General features: G+C 43.1%; 1 protein-coding gene and 2 non-coding genes across 3 annotated transcripts in view; 1 reads left to right on the plus strand and 2 right to left on the minus strand.

The window, feature by feature from the left end:
• Positions 1 to 2193: 2193 nt before the first annotated feature.
• The window catches only part of LOC139406516 (DNA-directed RNA polymerase, mitochondrial-like), a 43794-nt gene continuing 23750 nt past the window's right edge, over positions 2194 to 22237 (minus strand). The window contains exons 10-21 of the mRNA XM_071149180.1: positions 20336 to 21130; positions 20059 to 20181; positions 19394 to 19516; positions 18198 to 18377; positions 16707 to 16793; positions 15436 to 15549; positions 13836 to 13888; positions 11609 to 11707; positions 11253 to 11325; positions 9968 to 10059; positions 6779 to 6852; positions 2194 to 4479 (exon numbers count right to left, since the gene is read on the minus strand). Of these exons, the coding sequence (XP_071005281.1) occupies positions 4430 to 4479; positions 6779 to 6852; positions 9968 to 10059; positions 11253 to 11325; positions 11609 to 11707; positions 13836 to 13888; positions 15436 to 15549; positions 16707 to 16793; positions 18198 to 18377; positions 19394 to 19516; positions 20059 to 20181; positions 20336 to 21130 (1863 nt within the window). The 3' untranslated portion in view covers positions 2194 to 4429. The remainder of the gene's footprint in view (positions 4480 to 6778; positions 6853 to 9967; positions 10060 to 11252; positions 11326 to 11608; positions 11708 to 13835; positions 13889 to 15435; positions 15550 to 16706; positions 16794 to 18197; positions 18378 to 19393; positions 19517 to 20058; positions 20182 to 20335; positions 21131 to 22237) is intronic.
• On the plus strand, positions 8875 to 8927 carry LOC139408132 (U7 small nuclear RNA). Its single transcript, XR_011634189.1, has one exon. It is a non-coding gene; the product is annotated as a U7 small nuclear RNA (small nuclear RNA).
• trnat-ugu (transfer RNA threonine (anticodon UGU)) lies at positions 16120 to 16192 on the minus strand. Its single transcript has one exon. It is a non-coding gene; the product is annotated as a tRNA-Thr (tRNA).

The following is a 22237-nucleotide window of genomic DNA, read 5'->3' on the forward strand; positions in this document are numbered from 1 at the left end:
AAAATTATACTGTTACACTTAAAGGGGAAATCCAATCAAAAACAATGTATTTTGTATTACTAGTCCACTGTTGATTCAGTCCTAAAATGTTTTACATGTCAGCAGTCAAGTTTTCAAGATATTGGACTTTCAAGAAGCAAAGTGTCACTGACCACATCATTATGATGATGCAAAATGCATCCCAAAACATTTTTGGGACAGTATCAACAGTGGACAAATGAAAAAAAATACAATAAGATTGACTGCTGTAGGCTCTGATATTGGTATTGCTCGTTGGTACAGTATGATAATAGTTAGTGGTTGAGCTCCTAAGAGCATGTTAGGCTATGCATCCTACATCTGTCTATTAGGAGAGTCCCAGAGAACGAGTTCGCCCTGTCACTGTCATAAATTTGAATTGCTTTTCATTCTTGGCTGCATGGCCACGTTTCTTTGACTTTATTTTCCTGATGGCACTTCAGGAAATGATGACTTGTGGGCAATACTAAGTAATTACAATTCCTGTGCCTTGGCCCAGATGAGATTCAGTAATACAGTGTATTCAGAAAGTATTCAGACTCCTTGATTTTTTTCCACATTTTGCCTTATTACAGCCTTAATCTAATATTGATTAAAAACCACTTTCCTCATCAATCTACACACAATACACCATAACAACAAAGCAAACACGGTAATTTTTTTCCTTCTGCATATCTATGAACATTAAAAAATGATATATACAGTGAGGGAAAAAAAAGTATTTGATCCACTGCTGATTTTGTACGTTTGCCCACTGAAAAAGAAATGTTCAGTCTATAATTTTAATGGTAGGTTTATTTGAACAGTGAGAGACAGAATAGCAACAAAGAAATCCAGAAAAACGCATGTCAACAATGTTATAAATTGATCTGCATTTTAATAATTTTAATGCCTCGAGTGTTCTTGGGTATGACGCTACAAGCTTGGCACACCTGTATTTGGGAAGTTTCTCCCATTTCTCTCAGCACACCCTCTCAAGCTCTGTCATGTTGGATGGGGGGCATTTCTGCACAGCTAATTTCAGGTTTCTCCAGAGATGTTCAATCGGGTTCATGTCCGGGCTCTGGCTGGGCCACAAGGACATTCAGAGACTGATCCCGAAGCCACTCCTGCGTTGTCTTGGCTGTGTGCTTAGGGTCGTTGTCCTGTTGGAAGGGGAACCTTTGCTCCAGTCTGAGGTCCTGAACGCTCTGGAGCAGGTTTTCATCAAGGATATCTCTGTACTTTGCTCCGTTCATCTTTCCCTCGATCCTGACTAGTCTCCCAGTCCCTGTCGCTGAAAAACATCCCCACAGCATGATGTTGTCACCATAATGCTTCACCGTACGGTTGGTGCAAGGTTTCCTTCAGACGTGATGCTTGGCATTTAGGCCAAAGAGTTCAATCTTGGTTTCATGAGAACAGAGAATCTTGTTTCTCATGGTCTGAGTCTTTAGGTGCCTTTTACTGGGTGCCTTTTGTCTGGCCACTCTACCACAAATGGCTGATTGGTGGAGTGCTGCAGAGATGGTTGTCCTTCTGGAAGGTTCTCCCATCTCCACAGAGGAATTCTAGAGCTCTGTCAGTGACCAACAGGTTCTAGGTCACCTCATTGACCAAGGCCATTCTCCCCCGATTGCTCAGTTTGGCCGAACGGCCAGCTCTAGTAAGAGTCTTGGCAGTTCCAAACTTCTTCCATTTAAGAATGATGGAGGCCACTGTGTTATTGGGGACCTTCAATGCTGCAGAAATGTTTTGGTACCCGTCCCCAGATCTGTGCCTCAACACAATCCTGTCTCGGAGCTCTACGGACAATTCCTTTGACCTCATGGCTTGGTTTTTGATCTGACATGCACTGTCAAGTGTGGGACTTATAAAGACAGGTGTTTAACATTCCAAATCATGTCCAATCAATTGAATTTACCCCAGGTTGACACCAATCAAGTTGTAGAAACATCTCAAGGATGATCAATGGAAACAGGATGCACCTGAGATCAATTTGAATCTCATAGCATAGGGTCTGAATACATATGTTTAAATAAGGTATGTTTTTTCGCATTTTTTTTTTTAACTTTGTCATTATGGAGTATTGGGTGGACTGCTTAGAAAAAAAACAAATTGTGGAAAAAAAGTCACAGGATCTGAATACTTTCCGAGGGCACTGTATAATGAACAAAAATATGAGCACAAAATACAACAGTTTCAACAATTTTACTGAGTTACAGTTCATATAAGGAAATCAGTCAGTTGAAATAAATAAATTAGACCCTAATCTACAGATTTCACATGAATGGGCAGGGGTGCAGCCTTCGGTTTGCCTGGGAGGGCATAGGCCCACCCACTTGGGAGCCTGTATTCAGTTATATCCACTAAATAGCACTGTTCCTTTAAGATATCCATAAATAAGGTGAGCAAGCAGTTATGGGATTGCGCATGCTCAGTGTGTAAGAGTGAGAGCAAACAATTACACTGGAGCGCTGTTGAGATCCATCGTATGTCCAACGTTACTTTAGATGGGTAAATAATACTTTTTGTCTTACTCTTGTACCGGAATGTATCAGATTTTGCGTCATCTGCACTGTATAAGATAATTTTGTAATATTTATGATGGTCATGTTAAACCGGTTGATACTTTCAGATTGACATGAGGATGTTAGCTTCTGGCTAGCTGAATACCAGTGCTCTCAGAACCACATTGTGGATTTGATAAGATATTTTGGAAGTGTGAGTAATTATCAGAATGACATTCTATTTCATGTAAAGCTTCAGGGTGCTGTATTTTGTTTCATTTTGTATTGTAACCTCTGTTGATATGACATTTCCCCCAGTGCAGTAAGGGTGAAATGAGGAGCTATTGTTCCATATGGGGTTAAGGTATCATGTGGACAGTGTGTTTGTAAGTATTCATATATTTTTATGACAATTAAATAAAGGACATATTGTACCCAGATATTTGAAATGTTAGAAAGTCCATTCTAACTGAACATTGTGGTCTCTGTATTTTGTTTTTCTATAGAAAGCAGAGCCACTAGGCATTTCACTTGGTACTTACTTTACTCGTTTTATGCACTTTATTAAAACAGATTTATTTCACTTGGTTGTAATTTAAACTGAACTTTACTTGGTGACTTCATCTTGTGGAGATTTCCCTTCTACATGATCCTATTAAAGCTTCGACAGAATAAACCCCAAATTAGTTTGTGTCCTGTGCTGTTTACTTTCGCCAGGCTTCATGAAGAAGCCGGATGTGGAGGTCCTGGGCTGGTGTGGATACATGTGGTCTGGGCCGGTTGGACGTGCTGACAAATTTTCTAAAACAACGTTGGAGAAATTAACATTCAATTATCTGGCAACCGCTCTGGTGGACATTCCTGCAGTCAGTATGTCAATTGCACGCTCCCTCAAAACTTGAGACATCAGTGCAATTGTGTTGTGTGAAAAAAACTGCACATTTTAGAGTGGCCTTTTATTGTACCACGCACAAAGTGCACCTGTGTAATGATCATGCTGTTAAATCAGCTTCTTGATATGCCACACCTGTCAAGTGGATGGATTATTTTGGCAAAGGAGAAATGCTCACTGACAAAAAAAATCCCTCTCAGAAGTGAACCATTTCTCCCCCCCAGATGGCAACTGCAGATATTGTTTGAAAACAGTCTTTTTTTGTAAGAACAATTCATGACGTCCTACCTTTCCATCCATCCACCCACCCATTATGACTATTTTTCTTCCCTCTCAATGTGAGTGAGAGTAACTGTCTCCAGTGGAAACTTGCGAGGTAAATGAGGTGTGGCTCTAAATGTCAGAGTGGGCATCTCTTCCTGGATGCCTCAATCAATGAGAGGCAGTATCATGTGCTTAATCAGCCAGGTGTTAGATTGAGGGAGGGAGGGAACGGGCAGATCAGAACACTGTGGAGAGAGATAGGGAGGAAACACACTGGTCACTCACACTCTTAGAAGTCTCTTTATAGTGAAGGTGTTCATTATGAGAGGACAGAGTCGCCGGAACACACACATATGATTTGATATATAACAACGCTCACATTTTCAGACAAGGGATATCATTCATTCTCTCACACACAACAGAAAAAGGGGAAATGTCAAAGCCTAAATGAGCACTGTTGCGATCCTCTCCAGTCCAGAGTGGGGAAGCTGCTCTCATTTCCTTGTCTCCTCTACAGAGGAAGCCTCTCCTCCCACACTGGTCTATGGGCGGTCTGTCTGGGTGGGTCATTATGTGTGATGGAGCTGTTGCAGAAAGCCTTGGCTTCACCCAGCGGGCAGTGGATCAATCATCTGATGCCTGAGGGAGACAAGCCTTCCCAGTCCCCACACAGCCCTCTCAGTGTTCAGCCTCACAGTCTGTCAATCCTACTCATCTCATCCATTGGCTTTTGCATCCTGTTGCTCTGATTGTCAGTCTGTTCCTCTTAGCTGAAGAAGTAAGTGGATTCCTTCACCTGCTGGAGATCAAAGTCGCCTGGGAGACAAGAACACAACCTCACGTCAGGGAAAAGGGGTAGGACGTAGTGGAGGATACATTAATGGGTAATGATTGTCTACGTTTTGATCGGTCAAATATTGTGGTCCAATTCTGAGTTTCCCTGACATATGGCTGTTGACTTCTATAGGACACTGTATAGGAGTCAATGTTCTCACTACCATTATATACAGTGAATTCGAAAAGTATTCAAACCCCTCACCAGTCTACACACAATACCCCAAAGTGACAAATAATAATAAATACCTTATTTACATACAGTACCAGTCAAACGTTTGGACATCTGCTCATTCCAGGGTTTTTCTTTATTTTTTACATTGTAGAATAATAGTGAAGCCCTCAAAATTCTTAAATAACACATAGGGAATCATGTAGTAAGCAAAAAATATATTTTATATTTGAGATTCTTCAAAGTAGCCACCCTTTGCCTTTGACAGCTTTGCACACTCTTGGCATTCTCTGAACCAGCTTCATGAGGTAGTCACCTGGAATGCATTTCAAGTAACGGGTGTGCCTTCTTAAAAAGTAAATGTTGTAAATTCTTAATGTGTTTGAGCCAATCAATTGTGTTGTGACAAGGTAGGGGTGGTACACAGAAGATAGCCCTATTTCATATTATGGCAAGAACAGCTCAAATAAGCAAAGAGAAACGGCAGTCGATCATTACTTTAAGACAAAGGTCAGTCAATGCGAAAAATTTCAAATAACCTTTAAAGTTTCTTTAAGTGCCGTCACAAAAACCATTTATCGCTATGATGACACTGGCTCTCTTGAGGACCGCCACAGGAAAGGAAGACCCAGAGTTACCTCTGCTTCAAAGGATAAGTTCATTCGAGTTACCAGCCTCAGAAAATGCATCCCAAATAAAAGCTTCACGGAGTTCAAGTAACAGACACATCTCAACATCAACTGTTCAGAGGAAACTGCATGAATCAGGCCTTCATGGTCAAATTGCTGCAAAGAAACCACTAGTAAAGGACACCAATAAGAAGCAGACTTGCTTGGGCCAAGAAACACAAGCAATGGACATTAAACCGGTGGAAATCTGTCCTTTGGTCTGATGAGTCCATATTTGAGATTTTGGTTCCAACCGCTGTGTCTTTGTGAGACGCAGAGTAGGAGAGCGGATGATCTCCACATGTGTGGTTCCCACCGTGAAGAATGGAGAAGATGTGATAGTGTGGAGGTGCTTTGCTGGTGACACTGTCTGATTTATTAAGAATTCAAGGCACACTTAAGCAGCATGGCTACCACAGCATTCTGCAGCGATATGCCATCCCATCTGGTTTGCTTAGACTATCATTTGTTTTGTAAAAGGACAATGACACAACACACCTAAAGGCTGTAAGGGCTATTTGACCAAAGCGAGTGATGGAGTGCTGCATCAGATGACCTGGCCTCCATAATCACCTGACCTCAGCCCAATTGAGATGGTTTGGGATGAGTTGGACCGCAGAGTGAAGGAAAAGCAGCCAACAAGTGCTCAGCATATGTGGGAACTCCTTCAAAACTGTTGGTCAAAGCATTCCAGGTTTAGCTGCATGAGAGAATGCCAAGAGTGTACAAAGCTGTCATCAAGGCAAAGGGTGGCTACTTTGAAGAATCTCAACTATGTTTTGATTTGTTTAACATTTTTTTTGGTTACTTCATGATTCCATACGTGTTATTTCATAGTTTTGATGTCTTCAATATTATTCTACAATGTAGAAAATAGTAAAAATAAATAAAAAGCCTTGAATGAGTAGATGTGTCCAAACTTTTGACTAGTATGTATATTTACAAAAAAATTGACTCTCCGCCAACAAGAGGGGTGTGAACAGTTTGGGGTCGCATGGGTTGTGAGGTGGGGCTTTGTTACTACGCCGATAAATGACTATATCCATCCGGACCTTTGCGTCACCAGATCTTCTCAAATAGTACATGAGTACCCCTGTTGTATAACAACGTCTAGCTAGTATTCAGCTAGTACTCCACTGTATTCTGTTAGAGGAGACAGCCAGAGGTTACCGTAGTGATGGCCTCCGTGTGGTTCAGACACCACTACACCTGCCTGAGTCGTGTAAGGAGACTTTGCATGGCGGGTGGAGCTGCTGGTACCAACCAGCCTCAGATGGACAGAGGTTAAACAACCACAAAAGCTGATGATGGGCAGACGGGTGTGGTGCTGACACTTTCATCAATCAACCCCTGTGCTGTGGGGATTATCCCATGGATCTGATGAACAGAATACACAGGTCCTGTAGGGTGCAGACAAAGAGAGAAAGAGAGAAACACTGACCTGTTTGAGGCACTTTGGCCAGTAGTAGCAGCATCCTCCGGTACTCTAAAAACTTATTGTTTTTGACCTCGCTCCTGGAGGAGAAAGGATGACAGATTAAGTGCTTATTAAGTTGTTGTTGTGGTGAGAGGTTGATCAGGAGTCCCTGCTATTGAAGAGAGCAGGGCAGTGGTGCAGTCTCCGCAGGCTCATCTCGTTAAGCTCCTGCCTTCCTCATCTAGCCTCTCCTCCTAGGGGCTATGACCTCATGGGGCCTTGGCAGAGGAGATCAGGGGCTGGCCTGGATGCCCAATTACCCCACCGAAGGAGCAGTGTGGATACTATGTACACTTAACCCAACACCAAGTGAAAAACAACTTTTTACAAGCAACCTAACCGTAAAAAATATTTACGGTCTGGTCTGTCAAGTGGTCTGTCAAGCTTCTAAACAGTCACTTATAAAAGGTATAGTCTGGGAATCGGTGCACTTTTAAAGCCATTTCTGTATTTGGTGGCATAGTTAAAAGCCCATCTAATGTTCAGTAAGTTTAGTTTCTACAGTGCTCAAACTACTACTTTAAGGATGTGTGTGTATGCTTTACCATTAAAGTCCAGCTATGGCAACTCCAGGCTTAAAAAGTACAAGCAGAGAGAGAAACTGATCGCAGCAGGAAACTCCACGTGTTTTAGAAGCATTTATCTACCATAGTTACTGTACATGTCTGTTTTTACCGTTTATGCCAGGGGTTACCACACTCGTTTGGCCAGCGAACCCATTTTGACAAAAAAAATGTTGCGACCCCACCATGTAAAAAAAGTGATCAAAGTAAATAAAAGATATCAACGGTCAATGTTTGCTTTTTTAAATTGGGGTTATTATAATCTATTACAAATCAGTCTGACAGTACTTTTGACAGTATTTAAATCTGAAGGAAGTATAGTTTGAAGTGACAAATGCAACAAAGGAATTGGGAGGTTAATAATTTTGTATGGTCTTCTGTGTAGAAAAGGACATACAGTGATTGTTCTTTACCCCCCCCAGTCGGATTTAGTGTCTGGTCTAGTCCACTCTGGCTTGTGGGCATTGTAGAGGGAAACAGAAAACACATAAGTGCTTGAGAGTCTTATTATGGGGTCATAATTTTCTGTAGCTTAAAGTGTTCAAAGGATAGTGCCACCCACATGAAGTATAGTATAGAATTCTGTAGTTAACTGAAGTATACTGTCCAATACTATACACTGTAGTATCCCTCGATTGTTAAGTGCTTACTATAGTATTTTGTAGTATATTATAAAATACTAAGCACTGTAGAATCCCTCGAGCATGTGTAGCACTTACTATAGAATTTTGTAGTAGAATACTATAGTAAATACTACAATAGTACCAGAAAAACAAATGTAGTAAATACTACAGTAATGTCTGCAAAAACACACTTGTTTAACTATAGTAAATACTACAGTGTTTAATTTGCATATACCCTGCCCATTCCCCTCCCCATATCCCAATTTTTGCCACCCATAAGTCAAAACCTACATGTCAAGTATAGACCATATACTGTACATGTACAGTGTTCCCTACAGGTTGTAGAAAACTCTGTTTAGACCCCAGTCCTACCTACCTACAGGTTGTAGAAAACTCTGTTTAGACCCCAGTCCTACCTACCTACAGGTTGTAGAAAACTCTGTTTAGACCCCAGTCCTACCTACCTACAGGTTGTAGAAAACTCTGTTTAGACCCCAGTCCTACCTACCTACAGGTTGTAGAAAACTCTGTTTAGACCCCAGTCCTACCTACCTACAGGTTGTAGAAAACTCTGTTTAGACCCCAGTCTTACCTACCTACAGGTTGTAGAAAACTCTGTTTAGACCCCAGTCCTACCTACCTACAGGTTGTAGAAAACTCTGTTTAGACCCCAGTCCTACCTACCTACAGGTTGTAGAAAACTCTGTTTAGACCCCAGTCTTACCTACCTACAGGTTGTAGAAAACTCTGTTTAGACCCCAGTCTTACCTACCTACAGGTTGTAGAAAACTCTGTTTAGACCCCAGTCCTACCTACCTACAGGTTGTAGAAAACTCTGTTTAGACCCCAGTCCTACCTACCTACAGGTTATGGAAAATGTGCTCTTTTAGTATTTCTCCAGTAGGTTTCCTGAAGGAGAAAGCCTCCACTTCTATGTCAAATATGATAAAACAAAAACACTACAGTAAACACTACAGTAATGTCCACAAAAATATTACACTAAATACTACAGTATACTACGATCAGCAACACCACTACATTCATTACTACAGTATATAATAGCGATGCACGATAAAATAAAGAAATAAATAGGTAAACATATCAGAATCAGACGATATCGGCTAAAAATGCCAACAGCCCGATGTCTAGTTTAACGCTGATGTGCAAAACCGATGTCAAAGCTGACGTGCATACTTATATAACGTAAAAAATACAGCGCTACACAGAACAAGAGAAGAAAAATACAAAGGGCACACTTCCAACAACTAAACAAGTTCAAGTCGAGCAGTCATTTGAAAGAGTAAGAAAAATTCAGCGAGACAGCTCAAAAGGTGAAATCCATTAATGTCAAGATAATGGAATTCATGGCCCTTGACAAGCAACCATTCTCTAGCACAGATGCACTTGGCCAAATCAATTCCAGTAATTAACTAAAGAATTATACATTTACTCTGACACGTCGCGACCCACACTTTACGAAAGGCTGCTCTATTTCGTATTTTTTTTATGTGGGCACATTTGAAGGAAGAAACCTGAAACCGCTGTGTTCATTACAAACAGATTTAACTGCTACCGTAGGTTACTGACGTAACCCCGGTTCTAAGAACCAAGCTTGATTTATATATATATATATATATATATAAAGTTTCTCTCACAACCCTATTTTCAGACGACGTGACTTCTTAGTTTGGGAAACGCTGTTTTATGCATACATGGCTGAGGCAGTGGGATTGGCGGTGCCATTGTATGTACTTTTTGGTGAGCAACGTATTCAGTAAATATGCACAGTGACATACATTCTGAGATAAAATAGTGTGATGTTTATTTATATAAAATGTGTTTAAAAAACAAAAACTTTTTCCTGTCTGGTTTTTATCTTCATAATAATTATGTGTAAATTAAACCAAACTGCTCTGCCAGTGAGGTGGGCCAGTGGTCCAGTTTGTGTGTGTGTTGTAGAAACTTACGATAGCCCAGAGCAATATTTCTGCAGTAGGAAGTTGGACAGCTCTTGAAGGATGGGCTGGCTGTGCAGTGCCACAAACTGCTCCCGGCAAACCTGGCAACCCAAGAGAGCACAACATGCTCAGCTACTCTACTATACTCCCAACCAACCGCTCTATTCAAGACTGACAGGGGGAGAGAAGCAAAGGTGGAAAAGGAGGGAGGGGATAGAAGACAAGCTAGAGTGATTGGTGCCAATCATTACTGCTGTCAGGTCAGGACCAATTTAATGCATTCCTGAAGAATGACCTAAAGATGCACTCAAACTTTTGTAATATTTCAGACAGTAGTTCCGAAAGTGGTGGTCATGAGCCAAAAGTGGGCCCCGTTTTGTGTGTACTACGTTATCAAATTGTGTACTACAGTACATCATCCATTTAGCGTGATATGTTACGTCCTGAATTTCTTCCTTTTTTTGTTGTTGTCTTCAATTCATATGATATGTTACGAATCCAATTCGTGACAAATTTTGTGGTTTCAGATTCTGGAGTGCATCTTAAAGGGGTAATAAAATCCCATGTCATATGTTGAGGTGCTGACCTAGTTATTTTGAGCGCTTCCCCTTGCTTTTTGTTCAATTGGCTATGAAATTAGGGAAGAGCACTTTGAGATTTAAACATGACAAGAAATAACAATACTATGAAATAACCTCTTCAATACTAATCACAGGAGATTGGATGAAGAAATAATGTTGGAAGCTCTTTTCTTCACATAATTCATACAGAAATGCCATTATGGTAATTCGGATAGTTTGGATCTTTATAGAACAGGAGCATCTCAATATAGTCTGGTCATCACTAGTTAACACAGCCACAAAGTCATAAACCCTGCCTATTCATACAATTTTTCTTAAAATCTGATTTTAGACCTAACCTTAACCACATTGCTAACCTTATGCCTAACCCTAAGCTTAAATAAACTCTTTGATTTCCGAATTGTTTGACGATATAGTACATTTTGTAGCTGTGTTATCTAGTGGAAACCATTTAGACTTGTTGACACCTCGATGTCCTGAGGGGCAGGGAAACACAGCCATATATACACTCCGTAAAGGACAGGACGCAACACCGGGTCATATGGCACTGCCTGCCAACAGCTGTAACGGCATGTATTAAGGGCCAGGCAGACAGTGGTATAAAGTCATTGACATCAGGGAAGGCCTATAAAAAGGTAGGATACAGGGGAGCTGTGTGCTAAGACCGTAAAAGTTACAGTAATGAAGGTGAGGATTGTACTGTACTAAAGTACCTTGTTCATCGTGTCGACTGTAAGGGCGTGGGTCCAGAAGCAGTCGTGGACGGAGACGAACGTCAGGCCGGCGCTAGAGAAGCACACAGAGTAGAAACATGAGACATAGGGCTAGACGCCGTGGAAGGAAATCGTGGTGGAAACCGTAATATGAGGTTACACAGCCTGTGAGACATACTGAGATTTGAATCAACGTGACATACTATGAAAACAGTTTATGGGATCAAACAGAAATTGTTATTCAGATGGGTCTTGAGAGCAGACAGTGCATCAGCTGAATGGTGGTAGAGTGTGGTAGGGAATGTGATCAGAGGTCCGTCCTGTGTGGTGGGGTCAGAGGTCAGTACTTAGTGTACCTGTAGCAGTAGAGAGCAGTCAGCATCATGTGTGTGGAGTCCAGAGAGTGGATGAAGTTAGGAGGGAAGGCATTCTTCTGTTTCACTGTGTCTGGCTTCCTGTTGACAGTAAACAAAAAACAGTTGTTCACAGAGAAAGCGCACAGTCACACACATACAGTGGGTCTCTCTCGTGCACCCACACACAAACATGAAACATAGGGCTAGACGCCGTGGAAGGAAATCGTGGTGGAAACTGGACACCGTAATATGAGGTTACACAGCCCGTGAGACATACTGAGATTTGAAACAGAAGAATGCCTTCCCTCCTAACTTCATCCACTAAATAAGAATTTGTTCTTAACTGACTTGCCTAGTTAAATAAAGGTAAAATGTAAAATTTTAAAATAAACAATTAAGTCCCTGATGACGCAAGCACCTGAAAAGCCAGTGTCATAGTCCACGGATCAGTGCACAGGTAGGTCAGTATGAATTAATAACAAAGAAAAGAAATCAGATGTTCAACTGAGGAAGGCAGCTCGCCAACACAACTGCACTCTATACTTCCACTTCCTTTTCATGTCCTGTGTAAGCCCACAGCTAATTGGGTGTTGGCGAGAAAGGAAAACATATTGCCGTCTTTGCAGATGTTTTGGCTACTGCAGAAATGTAAATGTCCATTGAGGAGGTTACCACATCAGTCACGGGCCGCTTATAAGGAACGGGACACAGACACATACAAGAAAGCCAGCTACGACATCCAACGAGGTGGAATCCTATTACACCGGCTCCGACACTTGCAGACGATAACGGATTACAAAGGGAAACCCAGCCGTGAAATGCACAGTGACGCAGAACTCCCAAACGAGCTAAATGCCTTTTATACTCGTGTCGAAGAAAATAACACTGAGTCTTGCATGAAAGCGGCAGGGTAGCCTAGTGGTTCGAGTGTTGGACTAGTAACCGAAAGGTTGCAAGGTACAAGGTACAAATCTGTCGTTCTGCCCCTGAATAGGCAGTTAACCCACTGTTCCTAGGCCGTCATTGAAAATAAGAATTTGTTCTTAACTGACTTGCCTAGTTAAATAAAGGTCAAATAAAATATTTACAAAATGAAAAATAAAAAGCCCCGGATCACTGTGTGATCTCGCTTTCTGTGGCAGATATGAATAAAACTATTAAACAGGTTAACGCTCGAAAGGGAGCTGCTATATGTAATGCGAAAGAAAATCAATGAATATACCAGAAAAAAATAATAAGGCTAAGTGGATTTTGACTCATCGTTAACGCTTAGGCTACATGACATGGGATGTGCAAATTCAAGGCTCTACGCTGACATTTTTAACAAGGACCACATTTAGGAGTACAACGAAAGTACATTTGAGTCACCTTCATCTCCCCTTTAAGGGGTGGGCCTTTACCTTGGTAACATGAGATTTGCATGTCTGTCTGAGAGGTCCATCTTTGCTTGTAGCAGTTGAGCAAGCTCAAACTAACATTGAACAACCTAGTGAACAAATGATGTAAATAGCCAAGAAACACAAGTATAAATTCACACTTTAGTAGACTTTAGTGTAAATTATATCAACTTCTATTCCTGTGCGCTTCTAAAAATGTATCTTCCAGTGTTTCACTCAGTGACCCAGGCACTGTTGCTGTGCGATTATTATTATTATTATTTTTTTAATTTGACCTTTATTTAACTAGGCAGGTCAGTTAAGAACAAATTCTTATTTTCAATGACGGCCTAGGAACAGTGGGTTAACTGCCTGTTCAGGGGCAGAACGACAGATTTGTACCTTGTCAGCTCGGGGATTCGAACTTGCAACCTTTCGGTTACTAGTTCGATGTGGGATATATGGGACTCTACGTAGTTCTTTGCATAGAAATAAGAAATCATTCTTATTTATGTGATTTTGTGTGTGATTAGCTACCAGCTATAAAACAATACAGCAGAAATAGTTTGAAAATAGCTACGGCAGGATGTTTTTTTGCTATATGCTGTATCACAACTCGCACATGTGCTCACGCTACTTTTTCAGTTCGCACACATCTATTTTTAGGCACATGAGTAAAAAGGTCGCACTGTAGAACCCAGAAATTCACTCACAGAGACGATGAAGGAGCATCATGCCACAAAGTTTCTAAACCCAGAGGTGCAACATTGTGAGATTTCCGGGAACGCTTGTGAAACAGACCAAGCAGATAAGGCAGATGGTGGAAAACAGTGGGATGGAGAAGAACTTACTGTTTAGAGTCATGGGTGATCTGGAGACTTAGGTCCTGGATGGTACCCTTCAGCTGCAGCAGACATGAGGGGAAAAGGGAGGACATGAGTGAGTCAAGTAGGTTTGATGATGTCATTTCACTCAATGAAATTGTGGAGGGGACACTGGATTAGGATGAGACATTCTGTCCACAAACAGGGTAGACTTTCCACCACCTACGTCAGTCCTTATTTCTAACAAATTGATGGAAGATCAAATTAATGTGGAGTCCATTTTTATTGAATGCCTCTGATTGACCTACGAGTGCTCAGAGGTAACAGACAATTCATTACTGGTAAAACCTGACTTGAGCTAGCATGCTAAATACAAGCCTACTAAGACATGTTAACAAAGAGTTTGTTCCCTAGGAGTGATTCTAACTAGTGCTCAATATCTCAACAACATCTATTGACAGAGCAGAAACACACCGCTAGCAACTGTAGGCGCTGTCACAGAAGAGAGGCATTTGACCAGGCTGAGGTGAAAAATGGAGCCCATCACTTTCAAAAAAATGTCTAAAGCCATTTTTACATCAGCAGATGTCACAAAGTGCTTATACAGAAACACACTCACACACACACCTGCACACACACAGAGCAGTAGAGGTGCGAGGTGCCCTGCTCAAGGTGGCAGTGCACTGAGCCGGGACAGAGACAGGCCAGGACACAGCTGAGACCTGAAGTGCTGAGGATAACTTGAGAGATGGAGCTTTCAGAGGTTTCCTCCCCCTGTCTGTCAGCAGAGGTCAGCAGAAGTCAAATGAGGTGAAGAGAGCCCTGTAATTGGTTACTGCTTTCAGGCCCCTCTACCAGTTAAAGACACACCAATAGCCAAACAATAAGCTGTCTGCCAGGTGGGTCAATTAGGGGGGAAAAGGGACCTAAGTTTGCTTGTTATTTTCATTATCTCTCCAGTGGACATGTGACTGGCATTAATGGTGACCACAGCCAGATTGATTAAGCTATAGAGCATATATTGTATAAATATTCTCATATTTCCCTTTGAAAAGGACTACGTTTGACATGTACGCGCTCGTATAACAGCGCAGCGGTACAGGGTAACTTTACTGTGGACAAGTGTAGCGGGACAAAAAAGGAAGGCTCGCTGCTTGGGTGTAAGACGTTCAACTGTTCAGTGAAAGACTTTTGAAAGTTAATATTCTGTAACTCATAGCCAAATAATGTTGTTGACTCATCCTATACTCGTATGTGGTCAAAGCATATATTGGAGAAAACAAAAACACCTAAAAAAAAAAAACACCTCAAACTTGTATCTCAAACAGACTGTTTCAAAAATGCTTTACTATTTCCTCAAGGAGGATGAGCTGGCCAATCAGCGGCCTACTCGCATGAATATTTTTTATGACCAGTATACGCCCATACCATGCTGTTGTTGGAGTACGCCCACACCATTCCAACACAGAAAAGCTGCTTTAGAACATACTTAAATATATATATTTTTTAATATTGTCATTAAATTTAGGTTATATTTCATAGATATTTGGAAACACTGGAGAGTTACTTTCATGCTTCTCTGAGCTCTAACTAAGCAACATCTAGAGTAAGCGACATTTAGTCTTACCATCTGCGTCCTGGTCCGGTGGTAGGGTTGAATGATGGGCAGGCCCAGGGGCGTCACCCACTCCACCGTGTTGCCCGATTTAGCGATGAGCCTGGCGCTCTCCGTCAGCCAGTCCTGAAACAGAGGGCACCGCCAAGGGTCAGCCAATGGAAGGAGAGGTAGCTACTGAGTGAAAGTAGGACACTTGAAAATACCACTCACAGGTCACAGCATTCTACTCCTCTGCTGCCAGCTACTGTAGATACACAGAGCTAAGCAATTCAATTCACTTCCATCACCCACTGTTCACTGGTGAGTACATTTGTGCTCAAATTAAGATGTTTGTGAAAATGTGAGAATAAAGACACATTACATTCACTCAGCAGCTTGGAAGTATAATCAGTTTAAATTTAGATGCAGTTTCTTTGGTGCAAACAAATGGAGAGTTTTCAAAGAAACAGGTGGAACGTTGTTGCTTGCAGACAATATAACACTAGCATAGATATAACAGAGCAACAGTGCTGGCCTGGCTGTTGCCGAGTCTGACATATATCACTTCCATTCAAGAGAGAGCATTAGGGTTCTAGAAGTCCTCATCCACAGCCTCAGTGTAGGAGACTAATATTTACATTTCACATTTTAAGTAATTTATCAGACGCTCTTATCCAGAGAGACTTAAAGTAGTGAGTGTATACATTTCTATACTGGTCCCCATGGCAATCGAATCCACAACCCTGGCATTACAAGTGCCATGCTCTACCAACTGAGCCACACGACCCAGCTAGCAGGCAGGCCCAAAGCTGGCCCATTAATCAGACTGTCTGCCTGCTTTCTCGCCCTCTTTCCACTGCTTTCTGGCCCTCTTTCCCCTAATCATCCTACCTCTCCTCTCCCCCTCCTTCTTCCAGGAACTCCCAGCCAGGTACAGGGAGGAGGGGAAGAGAGAGGGATTGATCATGTACTGTAACTAGCCACCGCTGCGCTCTTCTTGAGACTGCTGTGTAGACCCAGCAGGACCTGACCAATTTAGAGATGAACCGGGAGCTGGAGCAAGATGAAGGGGGAATATTTCATTTGAGCTGGGGCTGTGTGCCCTCACCGTAAAGCTACCCTGATCATTCTTTCTCGAACGGTTTTAATGCATGAGCCCATGCATATGATGAACGAGCACGGCTACTGTGCTAATAGTAGAGCAAACTATAGTCGTTAATAATAAGTGCTGCGTCAACTGTGGAGCTGGTATATACAGCAGGTGGATGGATATATTAGTAATGTGTGTCAGCGCAGGGTACCTGGATCTCTCTGGTGCCGGTGAACATCTCCTTCAGACTGCTGAACACCTGTTGGACCAGATAGTGAGAGGCGTCCCATACGTACTCCTGCAATCACAACACAATCTCAATGGCAGGACAATGCATATATCCAAATCCAACACATGTATATTTATTTATAGGCACATAATCAAAATGAGTAAAAGACCAAGCACAGAATCCAGAGGAACTCCACAAGGTAAATTATGTGCTGTTCCATAAAATAATTCCTGGGTTGATTTGAATAGGGGGGGTTGCATTGTAACAAACCTCCACCTTGCAACCCCGAACTGTTCACACCCCTCTTGTTGGCAAAGAGAAAACATTTGCAGTTTTATAGATGCACTATGCAGAAATCGCTCCGCCATTTCCTGGTTGCTACAATTCTAATAGTTCGCTTAAGTATAGTGTAGAGAATCATTGTACCATCTAAACCGCTGTGAAATATATTTTCCATAACCAAAAATATCGTATTTTTAGCTGTTTGACGATGGTGTACAAAACTGAAAGTAAAAGACTCAAAAATGAAACTTAATAAGAAGCATAGAAATAGCTTCATAGAACAGATCTGTCGCTTCTTAGACTTGCATTCGATGAGAATGTATTTATTTTATTTATTTAACTAGGTAAGTCCGTTAAGAACTGGTTGTGTCCCCCAAAAAGTTACATATTGCCTGCAATTTTACATGTGTGTTCATATGATATCGCGAGTCGAATCCCGAATCGCATTGACCCCATTCTGAGTCTGGATCCAGCCTGCGGTCCGCCTATTGAGCATGGCTGCAGTAGATTATGACAATCACCATTTTTATAGGTATCAACGATTTTGGTGTAAAATTCGACTGAAATGAAAAGGTATAAATTCATGATGATATTGCTGCGCTCAACTAAATGGATATCAGAAGTATGAACGTCACATTACAGTGCTTTGTGAACGTCGCATTGGGGTGGCAGGTGGCCTAGTGGTTAGAGCGTTGGACTAGTAACCAAAAGGTTGCAAGATCAAATTCCTGAGCTGACAAGGTAAAAATCTGTCATTCTGCCCCTGAACAAGGCAGTTAACCCACTGTTCCTAGGCCATTTCCAATATGGCGGCCAAACAACTGCATTTCAATGGGATAAGGCGGTTTTCACAGTAATAAAATTTCCCCCCTACATTGTTCCCAGATTCCCTGTTCAACTAATGAGACAATTTCCCTGGCTGTTAGACGGGAAACACACAAGACGAAATCAGATTAGGTTACTACCGAATTATAATAGGTCTGTGTGCATGTGAAGCATCTAAAGAATAATAAAATCAATGGCTAATATAGACAGATACAATTTAAGACGTCTCACAGCCGTCAGTATGGCACATTTCTCGTAACACAGTCGTATGTTATAGGAGATGATTATGTGATACTATTCATCCAGAAAGGCCACAGCGAGTGACATCAAAAACCAACAATTACATAGATGACTGGTAGGCCGTACCTTGGGGAAGTCATCGACCTCCTTGAGCCTCTTCTCTATCTGGAGGCGTCCTCCGTAGCGCGTCACCCCGTACACCACCGTCATCACCGTCTGCTTCACCACCTTCCTGCTGATGAAGCCCTCCAGCACCTGGGCGATCTTCAGACCCTTCTCTGAGTCCCGTGCACGGAACTCCTCCACCTATAAAACACACAGAGCACCAAACACAGTCTGACTGTCATCTTGTCCAAAGGGAAACGCACGGACTCAAAAGTATCATACATTAACTCTGACAGTCCCATAGTATAACATGGGAGCATAAGATAACCACATTGTGCTGCAGATTTAAACTGCCAGTGAATGACACAGTTATCACACATCTGACTCAACGGGCCAGTGGCTTTAGCAGCAGTTTGCTGTATAGCCTGTACAGAACCTGCTGTAGTAGTTCTACAAGTGAACAGTCTAAATCAATGAACTGCAATCACCTTAAAGACACACCAGGTGTATCCTTCCTGTAAACATTGTTGCCTTGATGATTGGTGCCCTGTATGTACTGGAGGTGTTTGTCCTCCAAGACTCGGAGCGGAGCTGATTTCATCAGCTGCTTTCTAATAAGCGCTCCTCTGGGGTGGCTGGACAATGGAGGTAGGAGAAGGGAGCAGGAAGCGCTGCCACAGCAGCATTCTGAAAGCAGCCCAGCTCATTGAGAACTCATCAGTGTACTACGCTCCAGCTAAATGCGACTTCATGTTTTAGGCTTTTTTTAATCACAGCATAAACGTTCTCCGCTCTCACCGGTGCTTAAATCAAATTGTCTCCCATCTAAAATATGTAGCTTGGTCAGCGCAAAATCCTTGGGCTGTGCCTTCTGCGCTGCAGTGACTGGGGCTCAGGGAGGCCTGGGGTGAGAGGTAAAGTAAAGCCTGCTCTGACTAGTCTGAGGAGAGCAGGTGCTGTTATTGTAGACTGTGCTCAGTGCAAAGGAAAAAGTACACCGTTGTTCCCTAGGTATCCAACCACCCAGATAAATAAATGAGCAAGCTCGATAATGAGACACTCTTCAAGTACAACATTATGTATTAATTGATAAACTACGGATTTCAGCAACTGTTTCGACCTTGTGTGTTAATTCTACATTATAGGTGGAAGGGGCAGGGCAATACAATCACCCAGCCACTGCCCACTGGCGCCCTCTGGTGCCCAGGCTGACTGACCTGCTGTGCCACCCCGCTGTAGACATCCTGGGGCACCTCACAGGGAATTAGGTTCACAGAGGTGGCACCGATCACATCCCGACCCAGGGCTGCGTAGTGCTGGAGACCATTACACGAACCATCCTGAGGGGAGGAAAGAGGGAGTGAAGAGAGAAATATAAGACACTTATTGGGGTTGCAAATAAAAGCTTAAATCGAGGTCATAGATGAGTCCTGAAGAAGCACAGACAGATGAGGTCAATGAGCTGCTCAACTCTACATAGCTAGAGCCCAACCAACAGAGAGGTTAACTGATGTCTGAACACACCGTTTAGGATGGATCAGACAGGGCAGTGACTAAGCACAAAGTCAAGTGACATAACAACCATTTCCCCAAAATGGTGTCAGGGGAGCTGTTGCCTTGTTAACTTTTCATGGGGCCTATAAAATAACAGTATAGCGTGTAAGTGAGACACCGCGTGTTTAAAGGTTCTCCAATGTACAACCTCTTGAGGGGAACTAAACAAAATGGACCCCTAGACCCTAGGAGTATGCAATATAGCAAAACTTACACCTATTATTTCAGAGGGTAATATGGAGCTATGACCATATTGCATATACCTATCTAATCCTTTCCGGTCTAAATGGACGGTCAAGGGGCGGGGGTTAGAGGTCAGTGTCATTACCTGATGCACAGGAAAGTGGGAGATGAAGTGTGTGGGGTCAGGTGATCTGACAGCGTTGGCTATCTCCATACAGCAGGCCAAGGCTTGCCAGGGTTCATCTGCATTCTGCCACCACTTCTTACCCTGCCGTGGAAATGCACACACAACCACAGACAATACAGTATCAGGTACCACAGATCAATGGTTAGATTATCTCTCAGTGGGTAGAATATTACATCCACAATCTATGAGCTGTAACAGTATGATAACAAACAGGACACATTGTTAGCAGACTGACGTTGAGGGGGTTGTCTGCAGAGTCCAGGATGTCGTCCATGATTGTGTTGGCGTACTCCAACCTGCCGGCCAGCGAGCTGCGTTTCTTCAAGCCCGTCAGGTTGACCAGGTGGATCTTCAGCCATTTCAGACCACCCGGCCCCAGGGGCTTCCCATCCGCAAACACCAGGACGGCCCTGGTCACATCGCTGCCCAGGTGGTTGAAGTAGGGCGGGCACGGGTAGGTGCGCCCGCGGAAGTCCATGTTGTGGGGGAACCAGAAGACCTCGTCCCTCATGTGGTTGGCGATGGAGAGTTTATAGAGGGCGTCCATCCTGAGGCTGTGCATCTCACTGCACTTCTTCTTAGCCTTGACCAGCTCCCTCTTCAGGTGGGCCTTCTCGGCTGAGGAGTAGGTGGCCAAGTCCTGCTGGCTGTAGCGGAGGATCTTGGGGGCCTCGGAGTTGGGTGGCGGGATGTCCAGCTTCTCATTGCCCTTATCGTTGAAGATGGAGATGATGATGTCTAGCAGGGGCTGGTTGATCCTCCAGGCCGCGTTGCCCAGCTGGTTGAGGGAGTCGAGCACGGCATGCAGGTCAGCGTCCTGGCACTTCTCCAGCAGGATCTCATGCTGGTTGGCGCCAACCACCGTGCGCATCATCTTGGTGGGGGTGAGGAGATAGGCGCCGAACTTGGCCGAGGTCCAGGGCACGGGCGGGCACAGCATGGGCATCACGTAGGAGTCAAAGGTCAGCGTGGTCTCCATGGCGTCCTGCTGCATCTGTGTCAGGATGGGGTGCGGCTTGATGAAGCCGACCTGCAGCCAATCACAACACGAGAGATCCAATTACATACATGAAATACAAAAACACAGGTACAGTACCAGTTCAATCAAATGTCTGCTCAAAAGCAGAGCTGAACGTTTTAATTAAGCTTCAGTAAAACAGGCAGCCTTATTTGCTGTGACAACGCCACCACATTAACCATGGCTTCTGGTGGAGAGCGCATGCGGCTGATTTATTTCCTGACTAAGTGTAATTGTGATGATGTAAATACTGTGGTTACCAGCTAAGGCAATTTGGTTCATAGAAGTTTTAATCACGTGTGACAGCCGGAGACTAATTAGCTACTTCCTGAAAGGTTTCACCAACCAAACCCACAGAGAGACACAGCATTGTAGAAAACATACTGTATAAACCAACAGTGCAGTCTATCACACACAGAGACAGAGAAAGACAACAGATTCAGTCCTTCAAGAGATATAACAAATCCAGTCCATCAACCAGGCAGATATTCTATGAAAAATAAATGAGAGAAGCATTGTGCAGCCTAACAACTCTGCATGCTGTAAAAATCATTAGGCTGCACCCCTGCTGCCCTACCCTCTACCCCCCTGAGCCAGCACAGCAGAGGGAGGAGTGGCCAGAGACCAGCTTTGAAACCCACAGCGGATTGAGATGCCGGCAGGCACTTCTTTTACACCAGGAACGAGGCTCAGAGGACAAAATAGAAAGTGTCTTAATTTCCTTGTCAGTTATCCCAGGGCAGTCAATCAGCCAGCCAACAGCTCTGCATAGGCTGTGCAGCATATAGTGACACGGCCTGTACAGAAGTCAAGAAATTCATAATTATTACGCTTTGCGGAGCTGCGCAGAGCTGTTGAGTAGAGCTGTTGTGAAGAAAATGGTCAAGGAAGTGAGTTCGTGTTTATACAGGACCTCCCGCCCCCACCTACCGTCAACCAATCAAGTCAATGCTGAGCAATACGGAGCCCTCCACATTATAAACAGATGTTGGAGGTACACAGCGATGTGGTATGGAGCAACTGCATCACACCCTCCATACGGAGCCTCCGACCACATTTACGGACAAAGCATAAATTGGCTTTTAGTCAACTGCACCGCCGTCCACTCTTGCAGGGAAA

The sequence above is a fragment of the Oncorhynchus clarkii genome, chromosome 4 (assembly GCF_045791955.1).
Source record: "Oncorhynchus clarkii lewisi isolate Uvic-CL-2024 chromosome 4, UVic_Ocla_1.0, whole genome shotgun sequence".
In the NCBI taxonomy this organism is placed as follows: Eukaryota; Metazoa; Chordata; class Actinopteri; order Salmoniformes; family Salmonidae; genus Oncorhynchus; species Oncorhynchus clarkii.